Source organism: Eulemur rufifrons, chromosome 7 (assembly GCF_041146395.1).
Source record: "Eulemur rufifrons isolate Redbay chromosome 7, OSU_ERuf_1, whole genome shotgun sequence".
NCBI lineage: Eukaryota > Metazoa > Chordata > Mammalia > Primates > Lemuridae > Eulemur > Eulemur rufifrons.
This window is the reverse complement of record NC_090989.1, coordinates 102,056,165-102,081,987: the sequence shown is the minus strand read 5'-3', so window position 1 is coordinate 102,081,987 and position 25,823 is coordinate 102,056,165. Positions and strand designations below refer to the sequence as shown.

Here is a 25,823-nt window from a genome sequence, read left to right as displayed (position 1 = left end):
TTAAAATTTTTTTAGCAGTTATGTCTATCATAGGCACAATTGGGCATGTGTCATTTTAATAGGTGTATTGTCCATAGCATGTCCTTGTAAGCAAGTAATTCTCATATAATAGCATGGCCTCTTCACAACCAAAACAAAGAATTAATTTTTTAAGGATTATCATATTCCATTTTTAAAATAACATGTGGCATGATCTTGTACCTAAAATGATCTTATTTACATGTAGCACATACAGGATATTCAATCAAGCATTTTCTCACTTTCTAATAACACATTATTTCATTCAAAGCACCACAGTTTGGCTAAGACATTCTCTACTAACCTGGATCTGTTCCTTTCTTTAAATATTAACTGGCTGAAAAAGGTATGGATTATTAAACTGAATTCTCAAGTGAAGTTGGAACCCAAACTGTAACCATGTTTATCAAAAAAAGCTTTTAGAATGCTAATACAAATGTTTATTCATTAATTGTACCCCTTTCTTTTTTTTTTTGAGACAGAGTCTCACTCTGTTGCCCCGGCTAGAGTGCCATGGTATCAGCCTAGCTCAAAGCAACCTCAAACTCCTGGGCTCAAGTTTTCCTCCTGCCTCAGCCTCCCGAGTAGCTGAGACTACAGGCATGCGCCACCATGCTTGGCTAATTTTTTTTTTTATACATATGTTTTTAGTTGTCCAGCTAATTTATTTCTATTTTTAGTAGAGACGGGGTCTCACTCTTTCTCAGGGTGGTCTCAAACTCCTGACCTCGAGCGATCCTCCCGCCTCGGCCTCCCAGAGTTCTGGGATTACAGGCGTGAGCCACCTCGCCCAGCCTATTGTACCCATTTCTGCACCAAGAGTTGAAAATATTTATGTTGATAAAAAATGAATTTTGAAGGTGCTAATCTTCCTTAACATGATGTTGATGAATGAGAGTACAATATTAACAGATAGATCCCTTAGAGCAGAGAAGCCCACACCAGAAAGAATAAAGCAATAAGGAATATTCATCTATTTATCCATCAGCCATTCATTCATCCATCTCACATGTATTTTTGAATACAGATGGGCTGAAAGGCACTGTGTTTAGACTTGAGGGGTTACAAAACCCTACTCACAGGGAGCTTGAATATCATCTTATAGGGGGAGATAAAGCATTTTACAAACTCCAGGTCAACGTGAAGTTTGACAAGTACTACCGGAGAAGTATAAGCCAAGTGTTATAACATTCAAATAGAGGAAATTCCACTTTTAGTTGAGTGGAGGTGACATGAAAACTGGGCCCTTGATGAAGAAGGGGGAAAGAATTTTCCAGAAAGAGTACAGAAAAGGATAGAGGCAGCAACAGAGAAGTGTGATGGAAAATACACAAAAGAACCTAAAGAAGCAGGAAGAATCCATTAACTCAGAAACAAGTGCATACAGCAGTTGCTCTGGGACAGCCATGGGCTGAGGACCGAGGGTATGAGCCAATTTAAGCTTTTCTAGTTATTAGATCCAGGAAAGAGACTGGGTATCAGTCATGGGGAGGTCAAATTGGACATCATTGGGAAGCTTTTCTGAAGCTTCACTAGAAAGGACTAATGAGGGGCTAGAGCCCGTGAGGGTCCAGCCAGCACAGGCATGAAGCCTCATGGACCCCAGATGGGAATAGCAATGTGTCATGCAGAATCTGGGTGGAAAACAGACGGTATCACAAGCTGAGCAACTGAGGGGAGTTAATACAAGGACTATTTACTAGGTGTGAGTGAGGTGTAGGAAAAGTACTTTCAGGGGCCAGTGACCATGCAGACATGACACCCTCTGTGTGAAGAGGAGAGGGGAAAGAGCAGTCAGGATGCAATGGAAGACCTCTACAGGGGGCACTGTCTGATAGGAGCTGTGGCCTGGAGCAGAGGGCACCGTTGATCTCTGTGTCCGAGCAGGGAGGGAACCCACAAGTAAATGATGCGACCTCTCTCTCCTCCCTCCCTCTGACCTCTAGCTAGTGTCCCCAGTGGTCGAAGGTAACTGAAAGCCAGAGTTTACCTCTGCTGATGCAGCACCATGTGGCAGCCTTGTGGGACACGGAGCTGGGTGGGAGAGATGGGGAATAGCAGTGATTGAGCACAGGTTATGTGTCAAATTGGGCCAAGTTGGAATATATGAGGAGACTTCCCCTCATGTATTCCCACAAGTTTGTGAGAAAGTGGAATTAAAAAGTAAAAATAAAAAACATAAACTTTATTTCTCAATAAAAGCTCCATCAAGTTCAAGACACTTTTGTAACCAACGATACCAGCCATTTAGTCCATCCCTGAGGAACAGAGGGTCCTAGGATTTTAACCATGTCAGTGCAGTCTACTTTGGTTTTCTTTGTCATTTTGAATTTACTGGGGATGAGTTTAAGGAGCACTTTCTCTCACTTGCTCATCTGGTTAACCTGGACTTGTTTTTATCACGTCTAATACATATCCTGTTCCAACATGGCATCCCCTGATAGGTCATTCCTGATGTCCTCTGGCTGGTGGAGACGCATTTTTTTTTTTTTGAGACAGAGTCTCTGTTGCTCCCAGTAGAGTGAAGTGGCATCATCAGAGCTCACTGCAACCTCAAACTCCTGGGCTGAAGCGATCCTCCTGCCTCAGCCTCTCAAGTGGCTGGGACTATGGGCACGTGCCAGCTATTTTTTTCTATTTTCAGTAGAGATGGGGTCTTGCTCTTGCTCAGGTTGGTCTCTAACTTCTGACCTCAAACAATCCTCCCGCCTTGGCTTCCCAGAGTGCTAGGATTACAGATGTGAGCCACTCCACCAGCCAGTACAGTCTTTTTTATATTATTAACTGAAGAATAATGGTGTCCTTTGAAGGTTTTTTAGGGTCAGGAAACAAAAAGAAGTCAGCAAGAGCCAAGTCAGGACTGTCAGGCAGATGCCTAATGATTTCCCATCGCCCTTGTTTGATGAGGCATGAGCAGGAGCACTGTCCCGGTGGAGGAGGACTCTCTGGTGCAGCCTTCCTGGGTGTTTTTCTGCTAAAGCTTTGGATAACTTTCTCAAATCACTCTCATAATAAACAGATGTTATTGTTCTTTGGCCCCTCAGAAAATCTACAAGCAAAATACCTTCAGTATCGCCCAAAACTGTTGCCATGATTTTTGTTCTTGACCAACCTGCTTTTGTTTTGGCTGGACCAAAGTATTTGTACCTGCAACTTGCCTACCTAAGTTTTTCCCCCACACTGTAGTAGCTGTGCACTACAGACATGGTGGTGATTGTCCTATTATGGAGGATTGCCTTATTAAAGGTAGAAAGAAGAAAAAGGGTAAAGACCATGGGTCCAAAGATTAGAGAAAAATCCCTTTTATACCTTGATGGTGGAACTGACTAGCAGTAAATGAGGTGCCTCCAGTGGTTTCTTCTCAGTTAATAAGAGAATTTAACATTCATGTGATTCTTGCCATGAAAGACCAAGTTCCGCTTTTTATTAATACCCTTCACCATTCATGAATTCTCCTATTCTTTTATTCAAAATGCCTTTATTGAATACCTACTATGTATGAGGCACATGGATGGCTGACAAATGTCACCCCCAAATTTGGGATTTTGGTGATCAATTTTGACCTCTTCTGAAAAAATGGTTGGTGGAGTTGTTATATTTCTTTTCTACTTTCAAAATTTCCTCACTGGCTTGTTCATTAAGTCTGTCTACTTTATTTGGTACTTCATCAATATGTTCAATTGCTTCTTGGTATTCTTTTTTTCTTCTTCAGCCAGCCCAGAGAGGCCCATGTGTCCTCCAGCGTTGGGGCAGTAGGTGGTCTTGGTTTCTACTTTTGAGGTGGGAGGGGAGACTGGCCTTTGGGGGCCATGCTGTGAGGAAAGTCTGAGAACCAGACTGCTTGGCTGGAGAAAGCTCAGAAAATGTGACAGTCTTAACCTTTGTGATGTAGAGGATTGCGGTAGGGAAGCTAGGACAGAGTCAACTGCAGTACAGTGGGACAAACAGCAGAATAGAACCATGCACAGGGTCTTACTGAAACACACTGAGCTGAATTCGCAGGGACAAGTAAGTAGCAGTTATGAAGGTGACGAGGCGAAGGCTATTCTGCAAAAAATAAAAAAATCATAGCAAAGGGCCAAGGCTGAGGGAGGGGGCACTAAATGCACTCTGGGAATGGTAACTCACTCGATGTGACTAGGAAGGGAGCAGGGTGGGGAAGGAGAGGCAAGAGATGAGGTCTGAGATTCACCGAGAGGTCGATCCTGAAGAGCCTTGGGCATCATGCAAAGTGCAATCTGAAACTTTGTAATGTAACATAATGAAAAATGATAATTTTTGTAGTCATACAATCCCTTTTATCTCAAGAGCACAAGAGTTCAATAATTCAGTCACCATTTTATTTGAAGAGTTGTTGCAATTCTGAATATGTCTCTAACCAAGTATAATTTACTTAAACATAGTGTGCTGAATGCCATGTTTACTCCTGATTATAATAGATCATATAGGTCTATCCACAAAACTTTCTCTGGTGTAAGCTTATAGTTTACAGAGTAAGGGCACTGTCTTTGGAGCCAGACTTCAACTGAAGTCCAGAATCTGCTACTTATCAGCTGACTGGTCTTGGGCAAGTTATTTCAACCTCGCTGAGCTTCAGTTTCCTGTTCTCTAGGGTTGTTACGCTTAACAAGGGGCCGACTCGAATGGTTATGCAGTTTGTTCACCACACAAGGGCACTGGGCCAAGGTGGTTAATGGGGGCTGAAATTCATCCCGAATTTTGCAGGTCAAGCCTTATATCCCCAAGTGGACCACATCCACATAAATGAAGTCACATGAAAGTTCCGTGGAGGTTAACAGTGGCCTTGCTTAACTGACCCTTGGTCACAGTAAGGGATTAATAAATGGTAGCTACTGTCATCATGACCATGGATCAACATGAAATGAACACGATCATCCTTTTACTGTGATAATGAACAGGTGGTTTAAGAAATATTGTATCTTAAGGGCCCATATGACAGTGCTAGGAAAAGTGATAGATTTCATAGTAAGACCAGGAATTTTTTTAAGATTCCAGGCCTGCAGACTTTGAACTTGTACCTTTAATAAAAATGCAGGTGTGAGAGGCAATTAAAAGAGTCCCAAAAGAAAGGCAAACTTTTTTTTTTGAGTAACTGATCCATTTATTCACCAAGACTGTCATTTCCCAGCAAACCCAGTAACATGTTGTGCTGCATTGGGAGTATTTGCTATGTTACCTGCGGCTGCTCCCTTTTATTCCCAGACTTCCTGCTTGTTCTTGTGACAGGCTGGAAGGAGTGACAATAGACAGTATAGCTACTATTCACGTGCCACACTGATTTCCATTCAGACTCAGAAATTCCTTATACTTAAGACAATTTTGTCTCAAAAGTATTGCATTGTGCACAAGTAACTCATATTTGAGACTGTCATGAGTTTATCTGTGATATTTAAATTTCTAGATATCCTTTCCTGATTGTTAAAGATAAATGGCTTCAAAAGAAGGCATATTCTGAAAGAAAAAAATATAAACCTCAAATACTTAGTTTTTAAATAAGAACTGAAAAAAAGGTACAGTATGTTATTTTTTTACTCCCTTCAAATCACTGCTTCTGAGAATTATGACTCCTATATAGTCTATGGGGAATTTCTTTGTGTATGTAGAAAGTTTCAAATCAACTTCAATCCCCTCTCGTGGTTTTACTGATTTTTTTTTTAATGTGTGTGTGTGCCAGTTCTAAGAAAGCCAACTATAATTACAGAGGATGTACTTAAAAAAGGATACAAGCATTAAATGAGGGGGACATAGGAGCCACATTTAGTAGACTGAGTGCCTGTGGTTTTTGAAATTGCCAGGGTTGTAACAAATGGTATGTTACTTGTGAATATCCAGGCAGTGTTTTAGAGTCAGGCAGTGTTTTAGAGTCAGGCAGTGTTTTAGAGTGCCATATTTCTTTACTGGTAGTGAATAAACAAGGAGGCATAATCAGCACTGATGTTGTAACATCCTACAAGGTGAGGTGGGGACCAAAAGAGGACAAACTATGTTTGACAGTAGCCCTTTTAGGGCACTGCCACATGTGACTGAATGGCTTCCTTCTCAGTAATTTCATACCCATCAAAACAGTGTGCTTTCTAGGCTTCTCTGATCAATCGCTGATGTATCGATCCAAAAAAGCTGCAGAACTACTATTTTATAAGCTTTAAGAACTGTGTGCTCTGAGAGCAACCTATAGCAGCATTATTTGCTGGCTCGTTAAAATGCATATTCCAAAGCATTACCCTCAATCTACCTAATCAAAATTTGGGGGTGGGGTGAGGGACCCTGCATTTTAACAAAGTCCCCAGGTGATTCTACGTTGCTCAAAAACTTCTAGGAAATAATAAGTATCCTCATGGTGGATGAGAGCAATAGGTCATATGACATGCAAAAGAGTAAAGCTGCAAAACCAAAAGTAGGGAGAAAATTGTTATGACCTTTCTATGAAATTAAAGAATGAGAAGGCAGTATGAGATCATATTCATGTTCTTGGCTTCAGTCAACAGTGTTACAGAAAAAATGTTTAGAATTAATGTTTGTGGAATTTGACTTATTGTGTTATCAGTGAGAAAAAATGCTAAGGGCACTTTCCAAGAAGGTAACCTGGTCACCAGTTCTGAGCAGCATGTGTGTTCACCTTTGTACCTTTATGAGAAACTCATCAAAGAAGATTGGCCCAGACTTACCAAGTAATGACTGATAGAGAACAATAGGAAAAGAGCAGGAGGATGAAAATAAAGAAGATTGAGACTTAGGGTTAAGGTTTTAATAAAAAAGAGTTTCACAAACATATACCATGTTGGTCCACTTAGTATCATTAATAAGTTCTTATAGGTAGATATTACTGGCAACATCTGGCCATAGGACTTTAGTTTTAAATGTTGAGCACTTTTCCGTACTGCCTGGACACTGTTAAGCTTGCCCAGTAATTGGGAAAAATAGCTCTGATATACTTGCTTCAGGTCTATGATAACGAGGGCCACTGTTTGAGTTGTATAAGGTGAGCACATTGTAACCACTGTCCCACCTGCCCATAAATTGTTGGTATTCTGGAACATTTTAAGATGTTACCTACAACTTTTAGCAAGAGTTCCATCTGTTGTGGTTCAACTTGGCTTGAAATCTTTTGGCAACGAACAGAAGTTTATAATGTCTGCACTGGAAGCTTTAGCTATAACATATACACCATCATGTGCTGTATGTTTTATATATATACGTATATATATGAATAAACACACAAATATGTGTACATATACATACATATATATGTATGTTATCAATACACACATATGTAAATACACACATTCTGATAAATACAATGATCTGTTTATGATAGTACTCTTTAAAATAACTTATTTAAGAAGAGACTGTTTATACAAAGAATACATTGGCACAAAAGATCTGCTACAAGTGTCATAATATGAATATCTATTTTTTTATCCTAAAATGAATCACTGTGAATTCATTAATTTTTTGGTGTCACCACTTGACTGACAAAAGTTTCGCTACTGAAAAATTTCTAAGAAGATACAAACTTTTGTCATTCATTTATTTATTAAATATTTATTGAGCATCTATTGCATGCTAGGGACTGAGGACGGGTGGATGAGGAGAGCCCATTTCATAGAGCTTACTATTTACTGGAGGAAACAGACATTGACCAAACAGTCACACATAAAAGAGCAAGACAGCATCTGTAACTAACGTTAAGGAGGAAAGGTCTGAGGTGCTTTGAGGACCTTAGCATTAGCCAAGGAGGTTACAGAAGCCTTTCCTGAAACTGTAAATTTGAGTTGTGATCGGAAGGCTAGGATCTGCGTTAAGAGGGAGAAAGGGAATTCCAGGTAGAAGAAAAATCACATATAACAGCCTGGTGGTAGGAAGAAGCGTGGGGAGTGTGGGAAATTGAAAGAAGGTTCTTCTGGGCAGACCAGAGAGAGAGAAGACGGCATGCAGGGCAAGATGAAGCTGGAGAGGCTGGGAGAGACCATCCCATGTGAGACCGTGAACAGCATGTTATGCAGTTTGGCCTTTAAGCTAAGAGCTATGGGAAGTTATGTAAGATTTCACTCAAGGGGTGGCATCATCAGATTTGTGCTTCTGGCTGTAGTGTGGGAGGCAGATTGGAAGAGTCCAGAGTAGTTCAAGGAGGAGGCTATTGTCATTATTTTAGGTAAGAGGTGATGGCAGCTTGCACTAGGGCTGTGGAGAGAGGTGGACAGATTTGAGAGCAATTTAGAAAGTAAAATCCTCAAATTTGGGGTGGTAGATTGGATGCAGGTGAAGGGGAGGGCAGTGGGTCTCTGGCTGGTGCAACAGATTGAGTAACGTTGTTTTGCCGAGCTAAGGAATGCTGGAAGAAGATCAAGTGTTTTGGGGGAGCAAAGGAAAGATAATCCTGACTTTTAATTTAAATGAACTGAGTTAGAGGTATCTTAGAAGCAGTCAAGTAGATGGTGGGAGATATAAATCTGGTGTTCAAGAAGAGGATTGGATGGCATAGATGTATTTGGAAGTTGTCTCACAGAGGTGGCTACTGCTGCTGTAAAACCAGTGAACTTGGTTGGGGAAAGAGTGTATGGTGAGGAGAAGAGAGTTAACCCAACAATGAGTAGCTGGGTAAAGGCAAGTGGGCTCAGAATGGAGGCTGAGAAGGAGTGTCTAGGGAGTAGAAGGGAACCACAGGAGGATTGTCTCACAGAAACTAAACAAAGAGAATGTTTTAAGGAGGAGGAATAGGTCAGCAAAATCGAATGCTGCTAAGAGGCAAGTAGCATGAGGACTGAAACATGTCCAGTTCATGGATAACTTGCAGGTTGCTGATGTCTGTAGAGAGAGATGATGGGGTTAGAACCAGATTAGAGGGTTGGGTCATGAGGAGGAGGAGACAAGAAGTGGGGAGAGGGACAATTCTCTTGGCTTTAAAGGCAAGGTGAGAAATAAGGCAGTAGGTGGAGGGAAGGGAGAGGTTAAGCCACTTGAATATGTTTAAACGCTAATGGGAGGGTTCAGCTGGAAGCAGAAATTGAATAGAGAAGAGAAAAAGATTAATCACTACTATGAAGTTTCTGAGAGAATAGGAATATAACTACCCTATAGAGATATTTGATGACTTTATGTGACTGCTAAAAAGCACCAATATGTCGTTTATTTATTTATCTAGAGACAGAGCCTCACTCTGTTGCCTGGGCTAGAGCACCGTGGCATCAGCCTAGCTCATAGCAACCTCAAACTCCTGGGCTCAAGCAATCCTTCTGCCTCAGCCTCCTGGGTAGCTGGGACTACAGGCACGTGCCACCATGCCTGGCTAATTTTTCTCTATATATTTTTATCTGTCCATATAATTTTCCTTCTATTTTTGGTAGAGATGGGGTCTTGCTCTTGCTCAGGCTGGTCTCAAACTCCTGAGCTCAAACAATCCGTCTGCCTCGGCCTCCCAGAGTGCTAGGATTACAGGTGTGAGCCACTGCGCCCGGCCACAATATGTCTTTTAAATGGTTGCGTTTGCAGCTGAAAAAAATTTATTCCTAATATATTTATATAGGTAAACAAAAAAATTAAGATTACTCTTAAAGGTGATGACTAGAGCTCTTTTAAAAATATACTAAGTGCTTTATTTTAAAAACTGAACAAAAATTCTTGAAATCAATGTCATCTTAAGCCTGTATGATGATGAGACTGGTTTGCTCACTTTAGTCTGCCCTTCCAAAGCTTCTCCTCATCCATGTATTAGCTTGACTCAGCTTGTTCTCCCTGTGGAAAAGGACATACCTTCATGTGTAGTGATTTGTTTGTGGATAATCACAGAGTGACTAATGTTTTGCTGCAAATATAAGGCCTATCAGACACTCTTACCCAATGTCAAGATAAGATTGTTGACCCAATATGGGAAGGCAGAAAGAATAGGAAAATGTTGCTCAATGAAAAATGGAAGTTAACCCCTGGGGGGTGTTAGATCATTGATCTTAGCTTGTTTCCCATCAAGGCTCACAAGTTATTAGCGAGTTTACCATGGGCTCTGTGTGTATGTGCATATTGACACATTTTAGTATAATATTAAAATTGGGTTTCTATAACATGTTGAAACCTTGTACACAGCAACAATTTCTTTTTATGAAAGCTTATTTTCCAACATATGCTATTTCAAAGGTTCAATTCAGTTAGATTATTTTTGATTATTTTTAATTTTGAGAAAGTATTACATTTTTTAAAGTTAGATTTTAAAGTGGCATTTCAAAACAAATCCTATTTTCTTCCATAATTATCTTATCACTTATGTGATTCATGAATTACTCTGTCATCCATCTATTTGCCAATGCTTATTAAACACTATATTATGTGCCAGGCACTAGATAGGACATACAAAGATGAATAATCTATGGTTCTTCCTCCTGTACAGTCTAGTGGGGGAGATTGATGGCCATGTGTCATGTGCAGTATGGAAGTTGGGGCAGGGGACAGAAAGATGGGACGGAGGAGAGGAAGTTACTCTGCTTGGGAGTAGTGTGTATATGCGTGTCCATATGTGTGTGGGGCGGGGGGAGGGAGAGAGAGAGAGAGAGAGAGAGAATGAGAGTGTGTGGGAAGTTTAACAGAGAGAGAAATGCCCATGCCACGGAGGCATAGAACAGGAAGATGGAAGATGGGGACAGGGGAAAAAGGAAGAAGGTTTCAGGATAATAAATCATCTGAGTTCATAAGTGCATACTTGTTTTGTCACTGAGTAATTCAAAGTATCTTTGAACAAAAAGCTGGGGTTCAATTTTATGTAATCAACACCTATTCAATAGTCACTAACAGTACAGAAATGTGAAAAACGTGGTTATCTTACAGCAAGCATTGCATTGTTTTGGGTACTCTACCAACATTTAGCGTATAAGTCAGCGCTCTGATGTCTGTGCTAAGAGGGAAGACAAACCTACCATTGCCTAAATCCAAACAGGATTTTCTTTCATCAGTTCTAAAGTTCTGTGAGAGTTGACACTAAAATTAAATGGAAAAGTTTCATATTAATGGACTCACGGGGCTATTTGTGGCCTTACAGGATGGGTCCTTTCAGAGGTCAGTTAGTCCGTTTTCACGCTGGCATCTGGAGCAGAAAGTCATCCAGCTCACATGAAGAGTGCCCCTCCCAGGAGAGCCACAGCTACTGGTACTAGTCGTTTCTACCGTCTGAAGAAAATCTCTGGACAGAGGACGCCTTTCTCATACCATCATTTTGAAACCATCTCTATTTGCTCATGTTATATAATGGACATCATATTCTTATAACAACATTTGAAATCAAATTCTAAAGAGGAATCATGATAAAAGGTTGCATGAAAAAATTCTTTCATTTTCTTTCAGAACCTAAGGAGACCTCCTACTGATGATCACACTCAAATTCTAAATGCTGGTGACTAAGAGAGTAATCACATGGGATTGCTCAGATTTATAGAGGAGTACATGAGTGCCAAAACTCGAAGTTGTTTTTGGAGGGTGTAAGAACAAAGGCATCCCATGTGTCTCGAGAATAAGAGTGAAAGTCACGACCTAGTTCTTCCTCTCGCTTAAAAAAAAATGTGACTGAATAGAAAGCCAGATGTGTTCCAGGACGGACCAGCTGACTAACTCTTACTGTTAACATGCACTGTGCAGTTCCAAGACTCAAGGGCAACTGATAACGGGGATTTGCTTGGTTTTCCAGAAATAAGTTCTGTTCTGTTAAATCTACTTGCTCAATCTCTATTTTCTCATTCATATGGAGTAATGGGATTTGCAATAAACACCACAAGGCAAGTCTCTAAGGATTATTGAGTTATTAAAGTGATTTTATAATCTTATACTCTGTACTTTTATAAAATGATTATCAGAAACTGAATCAGCAATTGGAGGGATTGAAAATAGCTTCTAATGTAATCATTTCCTGTAAGTAATAACTCCCCACATGTTATCATACCAGTCTCTGCTCTTCTTTAGGTGCAATAAGTCATTGAAGAGGTAGATCACTTCTAAAAATTAAACCTGCCTCGAGGTATTTATCATATATTGTAACACTATGGAATTATTATTCTTGGAATTTCCAATATTCCATATCCTTAACTTGGATTTGCCCTAGAGGTTGAAATTTCAGGTTCTAGAATCAACCTGTCTGGATTAAAATCCTGGTTCCACTGCTGGGTAGCTGTGTGACCTTGGGGAAATTACCTAATCTCTCTGTTTTTCAGTTTTCTCATCTGTAAAATGGTGTTAATAATGGTGACAAAAATGAGAAAAATGCATGTAAATGTCAGCATATATGCTGAGATCAATTTAGAATGGTAAATGCTAGCAATTATAATCATTTCAGGGCCTCTACACTATTATAGCATTTTATTCCCTCTGACTTTATCTGTATTTAATTAGATAAAAAATGTTTTATTGATCACCAGACATAAAGGTCCTGTGAATTTCTGTGTGTTGATGGTGAAGTTGGTGGGAAGATGGTAATGAGACTTTTACCTGAGGAGGGAAATATATGTGAGGTGACCATGCAAGTCAGCTGATGTGATGTCAGTTCTGAAGGAGTCCCATGGCTTAGTCTGTATACTGTTTGATATTTTGGATGTCTTTCCTGATGTCTAATTGAAATTCTCTAATTGCTTCATGTTTCTTCCTCATTCACAGAGATGCTGGGCCGTAGTTTTTAAAAAATATTCAGGCTGGGCGTGGTGGCTCATGCCTGTCATCCTAGCACTCTGGGAGGCAGAGGCAGGAGGATAGCTCGAGGTCAGGAGTTCGAGACCAGCTTGAGCAAGAGTGAGACCCGTCTCTACTAAAAAATAGAAAGAAATTAACTGGATGATTAAAAATATATAGAAAAAATTAGCCAGGCATGGTGGCGCATGCCTGCAGTCCCAGCTACTCAGGAGGCTGAGGCAGGAGGATCACTTGAGGCCAGGAGTGTGAGGTTGCTGTGAACTAGGCTGACACCACGGCACTCTAGCCCTGGGAAACAGAGTGAGACTCTGTCTCAAAAAAATAAAACTAACTAAATAAATAAATAAAATAAAAAATATTCAAAGAGGAAATCACACTGACCTCCATTTGCCAGATTCAAAATACCCTGAGTATGGTATAATGACGTATTTGATATTATTGGCACATAATCACAATCTTGGAATAACACATTTTAATATTCAAGAACATTTGACTTTGCCATTTCTAAATATTATTCATTCATTCATTCACTCAACGAATATTTATCATATGCTAAAAACATACAAGGTAGTATGGTAGATTTTCTCATATACCTTCTGGCCCTAACTGGATTGTGAATCCCTTTCACAGCAGAGACATTGTACCTAATTCATATTTCTATTCCAAGGGTCAACCTGTAGAAGCTACTCAACCAATGCAACAAATATGCATTGCATAAATGAAAAATGGGATTGCAAACACTATGCTATCTACGTATAACCAATAAAACATTTATTCCTATGTCTTGATCATCTTTAAGCTTTGAATTTAAGCAGAACATGAATGCAAATACCATCTCCATGAATAACATATTTGGCAGCAGTATTATGTTAGACCTTTCACTTAGATTAAACATATAATTTATGTTTACATAAAAAAGAAGATGAAATCAACAACCTCCATAAACTTTTCAAGAAGTCAAAGTGTTTTGGTGAAAAAAAAAAACAGTTTAAAATGGGATTTCTCTCAAACTCAAATTCCCTTTCATGTAGCAAAAGGAAATGAACAGAGAAATCCAAACCCACTGAAGTTTTCAGGGCCAAACATTTTGATGCAATATGTTCTGCCATAAAATGTTTGGCCTTGTTTGAATTTTTATAGCTATATATTCTCAGTCTATATTTAACTATGAGAAACACAAATAAGAAAGAGTGAATGTGCAAAATGTACTTTTTAAGTGCATGGCAGTGAATTTGAGAAAACATATATTAAAGGAACATTTTGTGTTTTCAGCTTTCAGCCCCTTTTCTGAGGCCTTCCTCAGCCAGATATGATTAAATATTTATTGAACTGAAGACTCCGCTTGCTTGGAGTGAAAACTCTTAAGGGCCTCTCAGAGCCACCTAAGGTAAGTACCTTATTTCACTAGCTTGCAAATAAAGTTTCTTTTATGCTCTTTTTCATACGTGAAATAAGGTCTAATTAGAAAGTTTTATAATGGAGACAGTCAATTCCCCAATTCCTTATTTGCTTGAATTACTTTTTAAAAATTGGGTGTTCACTCTGGCACCAGCTCAATCCAGACTCTGTAATCAGCCCACAATCGGTGCCTCACAAAGGCTGGCATCCTAACTGCCAGTGTCTGCCATCCACACCTTTTCCGTGGGGTAATACATTTTAATTGGTACTTCTCCGTGAGCCCCTCACATCTCCATCTGGCCAAACAAATACACTTTTTCAATTCAGCCTCAACATCTTGGCAGTTAACGAGAGGATAGACCTGCCACAATAGGTAATCTTTAAGATGCATAAAAACCTAAAATTAAAGGACCAGGTACAGGTGGTACAATCAATGGCTTTCCAGAGGATGGCTCATTTCCAAAGTGGCTTTGTGTTCAGCAGTGTTTAACATTGCTCCCTTGGTCTAAACTGCAGTTCCCAAGCAGTGGCAGCATTGAGAACTCTCTCCTCTCAGAGGACAGATGAGTGATGAAATATTCCATTTCCAATGACAGCATAACTTTTTGGATATAGGCTTCTTATGAATCTATTTCCACTGGTCAGATTGTGCCAAGTGTAACCAGGAGCCAGAATGGTGAAATGGTTAGAAGCTTGGGCTTTCGAGTCAGGTTGGGTACAAATCCTGGTGCTGTTAATTTATTACCAGTGTGATCTTGGGCAGTTACCAAATGTTTCTGTGCCTCAGTTTCCCCATCAGTAAAACAGAGATAATATCAGTGCTTTCCTCATAAGATTATTGCAAGGACTGATTAAATGAGATGAGGTATCTCATATGTTTAACATAGGGCTTGGCTCATATTCACTAACAATTATTATTTTTAGTCAAGGTCAGTAGACCAAATTCCTTGAGCAGTAGAAAGGAAGGGGAAGGGTAAATAACCAACCATGTGGTTATTCCTCAAATAATTCCTTCCTCTTTAATGTTTTGCTTTTTACACAGTTCAATCATGAAGCAACAGATTAGGGATGGCTATGAGACAACATGGTCTGTGTGCTCATTCACTCATTTAGCATGGTCTCATTTCTTTGAGGTTCTGGAACACCCCTTGACAGAATGCTTGTTTTTTTCTAACCCTCAGGGTCATTTGGGTGAAATGGAGAATGCTTTTAGGGCAAAATGGCCCAAACTGCTTTCTTGATAACCGCATAGAGGTAAGGGACTGTTTCTCTCTCCTTTCCAACATCTTCCCTTTTTCTCATGACCACTTTGGTGAGACGCCTTTCTCAGCATGAAGCAGAGGAGATCAGGCACAACCCTGCACGTTATTACAACTTAGGATGTTTATGCAAGAGGAAGGCCAGCTAGAACAGCAGGACTTGCAGATCCCTGTAAATCCAAGGGCCACAAATCGTTCTTAGCAGCAAGGGGGAGTCTCTCACCAGTTGCTTTTTCAGGGTTGTTGCACATGAAGCATTGCCATGCTCCTGCTGTTTCGCTGAAGCCAAACACGTCAAAGAACCTCACTTCTTCCAGATGGAGCTGTACCTGGTCCAGATCCTGTTTCAGGAACACAATGCACAAAGAATATAAGCTGATCTGCCTGCTACATAGCATTCTGAGGATGGAAAAAGGGGATGTGGAATCAGGATGGCCAATGCCCAGTCTCAGTACTAAGGGTCAAGAGGGAGCATTGAAAACAACTTCTCTTGGCCAGTCTTGGAAAAAAGCAGTCCGCTCCAACTCTTCCATGGGAGGACTCATAAATGCAGAGGGAGTGAGCAGGGCCTCCAGAGCTGGGTGTCAGGGGTGGGGGGCTGAGGTGTCAGAGTCTGAAGTGCCCAGGATGTTCTTGCATCTAGCGGCAGCTCCAGATTTTCTAAAAAGGAGGGCTATCCAAATGGCAGTGTGGCTAAAAGAAGTGCTGCTGGGGGATTTGTCTTTTATTTACATTTTATATGAAATTATGAACCAGTTATCCATATAAAAATATCATTTTTATTAGGTTGGCTTCATAGGGAGCTGATGGAAAATATGGGGGTGGGCTTAATCTCTCAGCCCTTGCCTCCAGCACTGTTTTAGCCTTATGCTTTATCTTAAAAGTCTATGCAAATTTTGCATGCTATTTCTTAATATAGCTGTATTGGTTTTAATGGAAGGTAATGCCTTACATTATTTATCAGTAAATTAGTTAACTTTTTTTTTCTCCAAATGGTTAAGTAAAATTGATGATCAAGAAGACTGCCCATGTTTTATGTGCCCTGTGGTACTCTGCCAATATGCTCTTGTTTAAGAGACAGAGGAGAGAGGTTCCACTAGACTGTATATGGATGGAAAACTATTAGCCTAACCAAATTAAATAGCTGTACTGTCCTCCTGAGCCTTTCCTATTATGTAAATAACTTGTATCCTTTGGTACAGGGTGGTCAGAACTGCACTCTTATAAGATTACTCCTCCTAAGAGAGATTTAATGTTCTTGCTAGTCTTGCATGTGCCCAGCCGACTTAATGTATTTGTCCTCTGTTCAGCTGTGGTTTTATTTCCTTTCTTCTGGCCTACATGCTCTTATCTTCACTACCTATAGTAACAGTTCTTAGTATTCTCAAGAGCCAAGTAGCATAGGTACTGTTTGCACGGCTTATAATGGAGCTAAATAGAGAATGGTCAAGTGGCTTCCCAGATCCTATACCAAAGCTCCTGACTCCCAGTTCTACATTTTTTGATAGAGGTGAGAAGTATGCCCAACTATAAGATCCTTGAGAGCAGATACACAAATACTTCATTCACAGTTGTACCCCCAGAGCCTAGTCCAGCATCAGGAATGGATTAACATTGTTTTGCAAGCCCAGTGCAAAGCCTGTTTTCCAACAAACTATATGAAAATTTAAAGGGAATTCTTTTTAGAGAATATTTACACTCCCTGGAACATAAACACAGTGAGGACAGGAATTTTCTGTTGTGCTGCCCACTGTAACCTTAGCAGCTAAAAGTGGCCTGTCGCATAGCGAGCACTAAATACATCTTTGTGGAATAATGAAAGGCGTATACTGGGACTAGAAATAAATATTTTTCATTATCCTTTATTAAGACTATTATGACTTGTGTTCTAGGATTGGAGAATTTGGAGGCTCAATATACTGAATACAGCATTCTAGGTTACTAATATTTCAAACCATATTATGGGCATTCCAATAGGCACTGTGTATATAGGAAAGTTGTTTAACAAAAGTGATTTTGAATATGTACAATGGAGATAAAGGAGACTTTTTTAAAAAATGCATGTTCCCCAAGATAAAGACTGAAGAAGCACTGGGGAGTTTTGTAGGTTTCAAAGGATGAACTCCATATTAAAATTTATGGAGAAAAAGCAGATGTTCATAAATATCAGTTTCAAAACTGCTAAGTCTCTGAAGTCTGTACTTGGCGGTTGGCATGCAGATCACTTCTTTGTTTCCTACACAATTAAGGATCAATTTTTCATTCACCACAAACACTACTAGCAAACAAAGTACTTAAAATAATACTTAGGGGTTCCTCAATTTTTTTTTTTTTGTTTTGAGACCAGAAACATCCCAGGTTGTTGCCTATAATCCACACTTGTCTTGGCAAAAAGTTACTTAAAAAGTTTAAGACAGATGGCAAGCCATATCCCAGTGTTCAGGTTCTGAAGCCAAAAGCAGGCTTACCTCTTCAGAGGATTTAGGTGTTGTGCAAAGGGAACTGAGTTAAGAAGATACATGGTAGTTCTATGAACTCTTGAAGTTGGTAACAACAGCCAACTTTGAATAGAGAGACAGATGAAATGCATATAGTTTCAAATTTGTGGAAAATCAAAGCAAAATAAATTGCAAAGCAAGCAAACACAAACTAACAACCAGTGATACCTAAATTTTTAGAATTTTGACCTCTTAAATGAGCTTAAGGTCATTATTTCTCTCTTCTACTTATCTTCTTTGCCCTTTTAGGCTCTATAGCTTCCCCAGGCCTTGCCTAAGAATTGTTATATGGCTACTATTTTTTTTTTTTTTTTAAACAAGAGAAGAAAAATCAACTTGTTTACAGAATTATAAATTTCCTTTAAGACAACTAGACTCTGGAAGAGTGGTACAAATAATTTATATCTAACTCTAAATCACTCCCTAAGCATTTCAGTTCTAATGAGATTGTGGCAAACAGACCCTGGGTGACCTCCCAATAACTTTCACCTCCTGATGTTCATGCTTGTAGATCCCTTCTCCTTGAGTGTAGGAGGGTCCTATGACTTGTTTCTAACCATGAATACGTCTAAGGTGATGGGATGTCAATCCCATTATTATTACACACACACATACACACACACACGACCCATCTTGCTAGCAGATGCATACGGAAACTTCCCTGCTGGCCTTGAAGAAGCAGGCTGCCATGTTATGAACTACAGGGAACTATGGGTGGCCTCTGGGACCTAAAGGCAACCTTTAGCTGATAGCCAGTAAGCAAATAAGGCCTTCAGTTCCACAACAGCAAAGAAATGGTTTCTGCCAACAACCTGAGTGAGTTTGAAGGCAGACCCTTCCCATTTTAACCTCTAAATGAGAACACAAACCAGCCATACCTTGACTATATTCTTGTGAGACCTTGGGTGGGATACCCAGCTAAGTCACAACTGTAGTCCTGACGCTCTGAAACTGTGATATAATAAATACGTGTTGTTTTAAGTTGCTAGGTTTGTGAGGATCTGTTATGCAGCATTGAAAGCTATTACGGAGATTGTGCCATGAAGAGGAAGGGAAAGTGACACCCTGTCAGCCAACTCTCAGTGAAAATGATGATTCTATTTAGAGGAATCACATTCTCCTAACTACATTCCAAATCATGCCTCAATAAAACTTGAAAAATATTGAAGCTCAAATAATTTCCATTGACTCAATAAAAGGTACATAATCCATAGTAGGCATGCACTAAGAAGGATTTTCCTGACAAGCATCATTTAGTTCAAGAAGGTGAAAAGTCACTGGAGGGAAAATGATCTTTTTAAACAATTGGTTAAATGAATGTTTCTTCAGTTTTAGAAAAAATGTCATTAATGGGAGTAGGAATTTGGAAGGCTATGTAAAAAGTATAAGTCAGGCAGCACAGAAAGATGAGAGGATAGTTACAAGATTATGTTGCTATCAAATGACAGCATGAGTCAACGCCAGTTGATTCTGTAAAAGTGCATAGTGGCCTCTGGGTCTTACAGCATGGTCTACCTACTGAGAGAAGGTGTTCTGAAGTATTTTTCCAGAAATCAGCGAAAGGATACATCTGGAAGAACTTTGGGTTTTGGTGCATTTAAATTCTGTCCTAAAGCTATTTGTGTATAAATATCAAACATAGGATTGCCTTGTGTTCTCTGTGTGCCTGTGGTTAATAAGATCACTCCAGGCATATATTTTAAGTGTGTTTCAAGAAATAGAAACAAGATTTTTTAAAATCACCAATATTTTCACATAATAATAAAGAATTTATGTCTTTATCATTATTTCTAGTGCACATACTCTAACTATATGGAATCCAGGGTGTGAAATAAATCTATTGAGGGAATATAACTAACAGCTCATCTTTATATTGTCTTACATTGCACAGGCATAGTGTCTTGTAAAAAATGATGTATGTTGCATAAACTGGCAAGGAGACTTAAAAGAATATCCATGCTATAATTCAAGTTTTTGTGTCTTTCAATTTCTAAAAAATATTTCTATTGAACTCAATTTATAATGCTTGTATTCATAGCACTTGGTGTCAGGAACTATGGATAAGAAGATGAAGGGGACACAGTCCTGCATTCCAAGGAAGTAAGAAGCTGATTCACTGGGTCTACAGGATTCCTCACAGAAGAAAATGGAAATGCACCTTCACTGGGGCATGGTGTGATTATTATTAAGCTTCCTCTGGTGTGACTCTTTGGCCTTCAACTGGATTAAAACTCCTTATCATGAAGATTGACTTCTTTCTTGTCTTGTAGCTTCTGAAAATACTTAGTATGGACCTTGCCCATAGTAAATGTTCAGTGAATTATTATAAATTTTTACTAACTGAGGCACATAGATTTTATCTCTAATTTATATCAACAGTAGCATTTAGGTTTTTAAAACTATTAAGACTTTCCAGAATACCTTTATTTTAAAAAAATATACCTGCATCTGTATGGGTATTATAAGAATTCATTTTTATTCAATTTTATTTAACAAGTTTTTAGAATAAAATGCTAATAATTAAAGAAGAATGTTTGTCTGAATCCATCAATGTAGCATGCTGACTGCTTGTTCTCAAGAGCCTCTGCTTTTCTAGCTTGTTAATTCTCAGTTGACATTAGCATCAGGAATCCCTGGGAAACTTGTTGTGAACATCAAGATACAGGTCTCACTCCTGGAAGCCTAACATAAGTTTGTGGTGGAGCATGCGCATCTGCATTTTTAAACCAGCTGCCCCAAGTTATTCTGATGTGCACTGACTGGAAAATTAATCTTATACCCTGGGGAACAGATGTGGGGATGGCTGACCTGTGTCCACTGATTGCCATTTGAGGAATTTGTCAATAGAAATTTGTCAATCTCCACGTGCATATGCTCATTCTTTTCCACAGTAGTTTGGTTTCATATGACAACATGCATAGTCTGGTCACAAGAGCAACGTTTTTACTTTTGAAAATCAGAGACGTTATTATTCCAAATTGTGCACTATGGAAAGAAAAGATGAGGTGTGAAAATCAAACTTATTGGGCCTAATTTGAAAGTTGACAGAAGGCTGGGGTGTGTGGGGAGGGAGGTGGGTGACAGGTGGGAGACAGACTATAAGCAGAGGCAGCAAGGCTGCTGGCATGAAAGAACTATCACTATTTAGATCCCTAAATAGACTTAACTTTCTATTTTTGAGTCCCTGTGTATTGGGAAGAATTGAATTCTTCTTGGCAATTTGTGGCAATTCTGACATGGGTCTTGTTCCTACAAGTGGCTGGAACAAAGCACTCATGATGTTTGATTCATTTCAGGGAGAAGTTCTGAAGAACATTTTCCTTTAAATACTAACATGTATGATAGAATATTTGATTTAGTTGAAAAAGTCAAATTTTCACATTCACCTAAAAATCATGAAAAAATAATGTGACTGCAGAATATTGGTAGTTAATGTGATAAGAGTTTAAATAAAACAGTTTATGAGGCTGGGCAAGGTGGCTCAAGCTTGTGATCCTAGCACTTTGGGAGGCTGTATAGGATGATATCTGGTTCTCATTGTGTTGTCCCAGGGCTGACGACTGAGGCAAAAGAGAACTTTAGAGGTGACTTGCTATAAGTGAAAAATAATAATCTGCTATGCTCCAGAAACCTTGCTTGTATGAGACATTAAAATCTAACATTATTTATATCCTTAACTTCCTATTCACTTTCCAAAATGGCTGTCCAATTTACATTCCCACCAGCAGAGCATAAAATTTTTTTTCCCACATTATAATGGGAGGCCTTTCTAGGCTCTGAATTTTCTGGAAGAATTACTTTCTTAAGTGTGAAATAGGCTATGCTTTTGTTGAACCTCAGCATACTGGTCTGATTGCATCAGGAGCTTGCAGCAATTTCCAATGACTTCTTACATGATTGCTTCTTAAGCCATGAGAAAAATCAATGTCACTTCAATAGAAATCATTCTATTTTTCTCCATCTTTATTGCCTTTGCTAGTGAGAAACATTCCAGATTCTGGGAATCAGACCACCATTTTTAGGTATAATTATTTTAATACACTTATGCATGTCAACATTTGGCCAGGATCTAGTTTTAAGAATTATCATTTTGTTTACATGCTTACTACTTGGAGTCATTGCAGAAGGGATACAACCGACTCTACCACAGACTTACAGCAACGGCATTACTTTCCACAGTATTGGAATTTTAGATGTCTCCATTTAGGCATTTAACAAAGCAGAGAGTTAAGCACTGGTGAAATAACTGTGATAATGGAAGATGTGGTAAGTTGACCTACCCCTTAGTAGAGAAGTGGATAAAGTAAATTATGGTCTATTTATACAATGGAAAATTTTGCAGATGCTAAAATGAATGAGCTAGGTCTATGAATAGACATATTTTTAAAAAACATAACATTAAGTGCAGAAAGCCATTGCAAAAGATATATGCAATATAATAACATTTAGTTAAAATTTTAAAAGAATAGTGCAAAAACATTCGTGGAAATAATACACACCATCCTCAGGAGGGTACTTGCAACAGTTTCTTCCTTTTTGTAAAGGGAAACATTTGAAGCAAATATGGAAGAAATGTTAACATCTCTTCTATCTTGTGGTGGGAATGGGTATCATATTTCTGTACTTTTCTGATTTTATGAGCTATTTCATAATTTAATAAAAATAGAAGTGAGACAGAGAACACAGTTCAGTGAAGCAAAGAGACTGGCAGGGGTTAGAATCCGTGAGGTAGAAGATTCTGAATGTTGGGGGGGTGGTCCTTGGTACCCCTCCAATCTCCCATAGAGAAGTCTCGTTATTTGTCCTGTGTGATGCTGGACTTGGTGGTGAAAGTCATTAAAGGACCATGTCTTTCTGCTGATTTTTGCACTTAATCTTGTCAGAGAGCTCCATGTTACAGTTTCTTTTATTTTTTTATTTTTTTTTTTTTTTGAGACAGAGTCTCACTCTGTTGCCCAGGCTAGAGTGAGTGCCGTGGTGTCAGCCTAGCTCACAGCAACCTCAAACTCCTGGGCTCAAGCGATCCTCCTGTCTCAGCCTCCCGAGTAGCTGGGACTACAGGCATGCACCACCATGCCCGGCTAATTTTTTCTATATATATTTTTAGCTGTCCATATAATTTCTTTCTATTTTTAGTAGAGATGGGGTCTCGCTCTTGCTCAGGCTGGTCTCGAACTCCTGAGCTCAAACGATCTGCCCACCTCGGCCTCCCAGAGTGCTAGGATTACAGGCGTGAGCCACCACGCCCGGCCTACAGTTTCTTTTAATCTTGCTCTTCAAACTTGGAGACAAAGAATCAAGCATGAAATACAAAGTGTTTGAAATATGTCCTATTTTGTTTTAGAAAGCAAAACAAAGCATGCTAACACCAGGTTCTATTAATGCATTAGGGAAGTATTACAGAATGAGTTAAATGACAGAGGTGATAGTCAGAAATAAGCTACTTCCTGGCAAGTGGTAGCTATGAAGAACATAGGTTTTGGAGCCAGAAGATCAAAGTTTGAGCTCTGCCAATGTCATTCATTAGCAGTTCTTGGGAAAATAGCTTAATTTTTCAGCCTTTCAAAGTGCCTCTCAGATTGTAAATTTACTGTGATCCCTAAGCAGTCTCCTTCAGGGCATTGTTGCCACAATCAATTCATGGATAATCACACTAGTTTGTAAATTGTGGAGAAATAATAAAAAGTCGTCATAATGATGATGATTTGAATTAAGCAAGGTAAGAAGCTCCTTTTTATGCATATAAAATATAGTGGGGTTTTCTTTTTTGTCTCTGAGCTAGACAAATATATGTAAGTCTTTCTGAAATGAATGACTTAAGAAACACTGATATTAGGTGCCCGAGAAACATACTTAGTTTTCTAAAATCAAGTAACATACTTATCTGTTTCTGTTAGTTTGTTGACAAACCTAGGAGAACTGGATGCAATGAGGTGCAAACAGAGAGAGATGTAATGCAACACGAACATTTCAAAGGGGAGGAATTACATGCACATGTTTGATGGGGCCTTAATGAGATGTACAAATAGAAATGCATGTAGAAATGTCTATGGGTAATGGTATAATGAGATGCATAAATGGACAGGTGTAATGATAAAGGCATTGGGGGGGTGTAATGTGATTTACAAATGGGAGCATTAAATAGGGAGGGTGGAAAGTGCAGGTTGTGGTAAGAAGCACAAAGAATACGGTGGTAAGCGTGAATGGAAGAGCTAATAACATGTGCATGATGAGGATGTAATGAGATGAAAACAGGATGACATAATGAATTTCATTGATGGAGGGGTGTAATGAGCTGTGTAGAAAGAAGGGAATAATGACAAGCATAAAAGGAAGGATTTAATACTATGAATAAAGAAACAGGCACAAGAAGATGTGAGCACTGAAGGGAGGAACAGAAAAAAAGGGACATTGGTAAAGGGATGGGGAATAACAAGGTGGGTCAATGGAGCACTCTAATGAGACGCTAGAGTGAAAAGGTGCAATGATGCGCACCCATTTAGGGAATCATTAGGCACACACTCGGGAGGATAATGAGGTACGGGGCCTGATCAGACACAGACCATAGCATTCAGTTCTTACTGAGGAGGTGAAAATGGAAAAAATTCAGAGCAGAGTCACAAAGATATCTAAATCCAGAAAGGAGAAGACTAAAGAGGTAATTTAACCACAACCTTGAAGTTTATGAAATAATAGTTTTATAGCTGCTGTTTATAGGGTATTTACTCTATGCCAGGTACTCTGCTCATTTTACCTTCCTAACAATCCTATGAGGGAGGTGGATTTGTTACTAGTTTATAGATGAGGAAATCAAGCTGCATTGAGGTTAACTGATTGGCCCAGGTTCTCTGAGCTTGTCGATGGTGGGGCTGTCACTCAAGCCAAATAAGCTGGATTCCAATTGTCTTTGTTCTGTTTTGGTGTTTGCTTAGAGTAGGCCATGGGACCTCTTGCCCCAGAACTATAAGGATCACTTGTCAAAGATGCGGAGTCACAGTCCTACTGCAGTGAGCACCATTTGCAAGCTCTGCAGAGGCCCCAGGAGCTTGCATTTTTAACAAGTTCCCTAGGGACCTTTGCATGCACTAAGGTCTGGGAACTACTCGGCAGGATCAGGGCTAGAGTGGAGGTGATTCAGTGCTGCCTCCAGCTCTGGTGAAAGATCATAAAGAAAGCATGAGGAATGTAGCATGAGGAATTTGGATTGGTTACGAGGGGGACTGTCTATTAGTAGAAGGAATAACCTGGAATGAGGCATCATTTAGCAGAGTTATTTTTTTTTTAAATCTCCTTTGCCTCAGACTGGCCTTCAATAGGAACCCAAAATTATATTGAACAGATGATAAAAATGCAAACAATGTATTGAAAATAATTAGAACCTAGAAAATAGTTGTTTACTGAATTTAAAAAATAGTCACTCCATAGTCCTATAATCTCCAAGGGGAAGAGGATAATGTGCCCTTATAACCAAAAGTTTGCCAATACACACATGACTTTCAGGGTTCTAAAATTAAACAAAAATAGTGCCACTGCCTGTTCTCTTTCTCCATATATTTAGTGTTTAGATATCTAAATTGATATGATATTTTCGGTAAAAGCAAGATTTTATATTTTGAAATGAACGTTAAACTCGGATGACTACTCACATTTTAGTGACACAGCCTCTGCTCAAACCTTTTCAGAAGTCTCTTTTGAAATTGTTTTCAGAGTGTATTTGTGAGCCACACAAGAAAACAAGGTCCATTACTTTAGTGAAACACAGCTCTTAACCTGGAAACTTATTATTCAGTCTGAGCAGTCTTCTTTTATAATATAACTGTGCCCAAATAATTTTTGGGCTACTTATGAGAATAAAACTCATTCTCAAAAGCTGAAACCTTTGTTACAACTGAGGATAAATAGTCACAAAACATTTACGGAGTAGCTGCTCTGCCTCAGGCCCTGGCAGGTGCTGGGGAATGCAGACATGAAT

The 25,823-nt window shown here is 39.3% G+C and overlaps 1 protein-coding gene across 3 annotated transcripts in view; it reads right to left on the bottom strand.

The window, feature by feature from the left end:
• Positions 1 to 25,823, bottom strand: part of VEPH1 (ventricular zone expressed PH domain containing 1) — a 207,599-nt gene that overhangs the window by 10,229 nt on the left and 171,547 nt on the right. For all 3 annotated transcript variants that reach the window (XM_069473045.1, XM_069473046.1, XM_069473044.1), the window contains one exon: positions 15,577 to 15,694. In XM_069473045.1, coding sequence (XP_069329146.1) covers positions 15,577 to 15,694 — 118 coding nt within the window. The remainder of the gene's footprint in view (positions 1 to 15,576; positions 15,695 to 25,823) is intronic.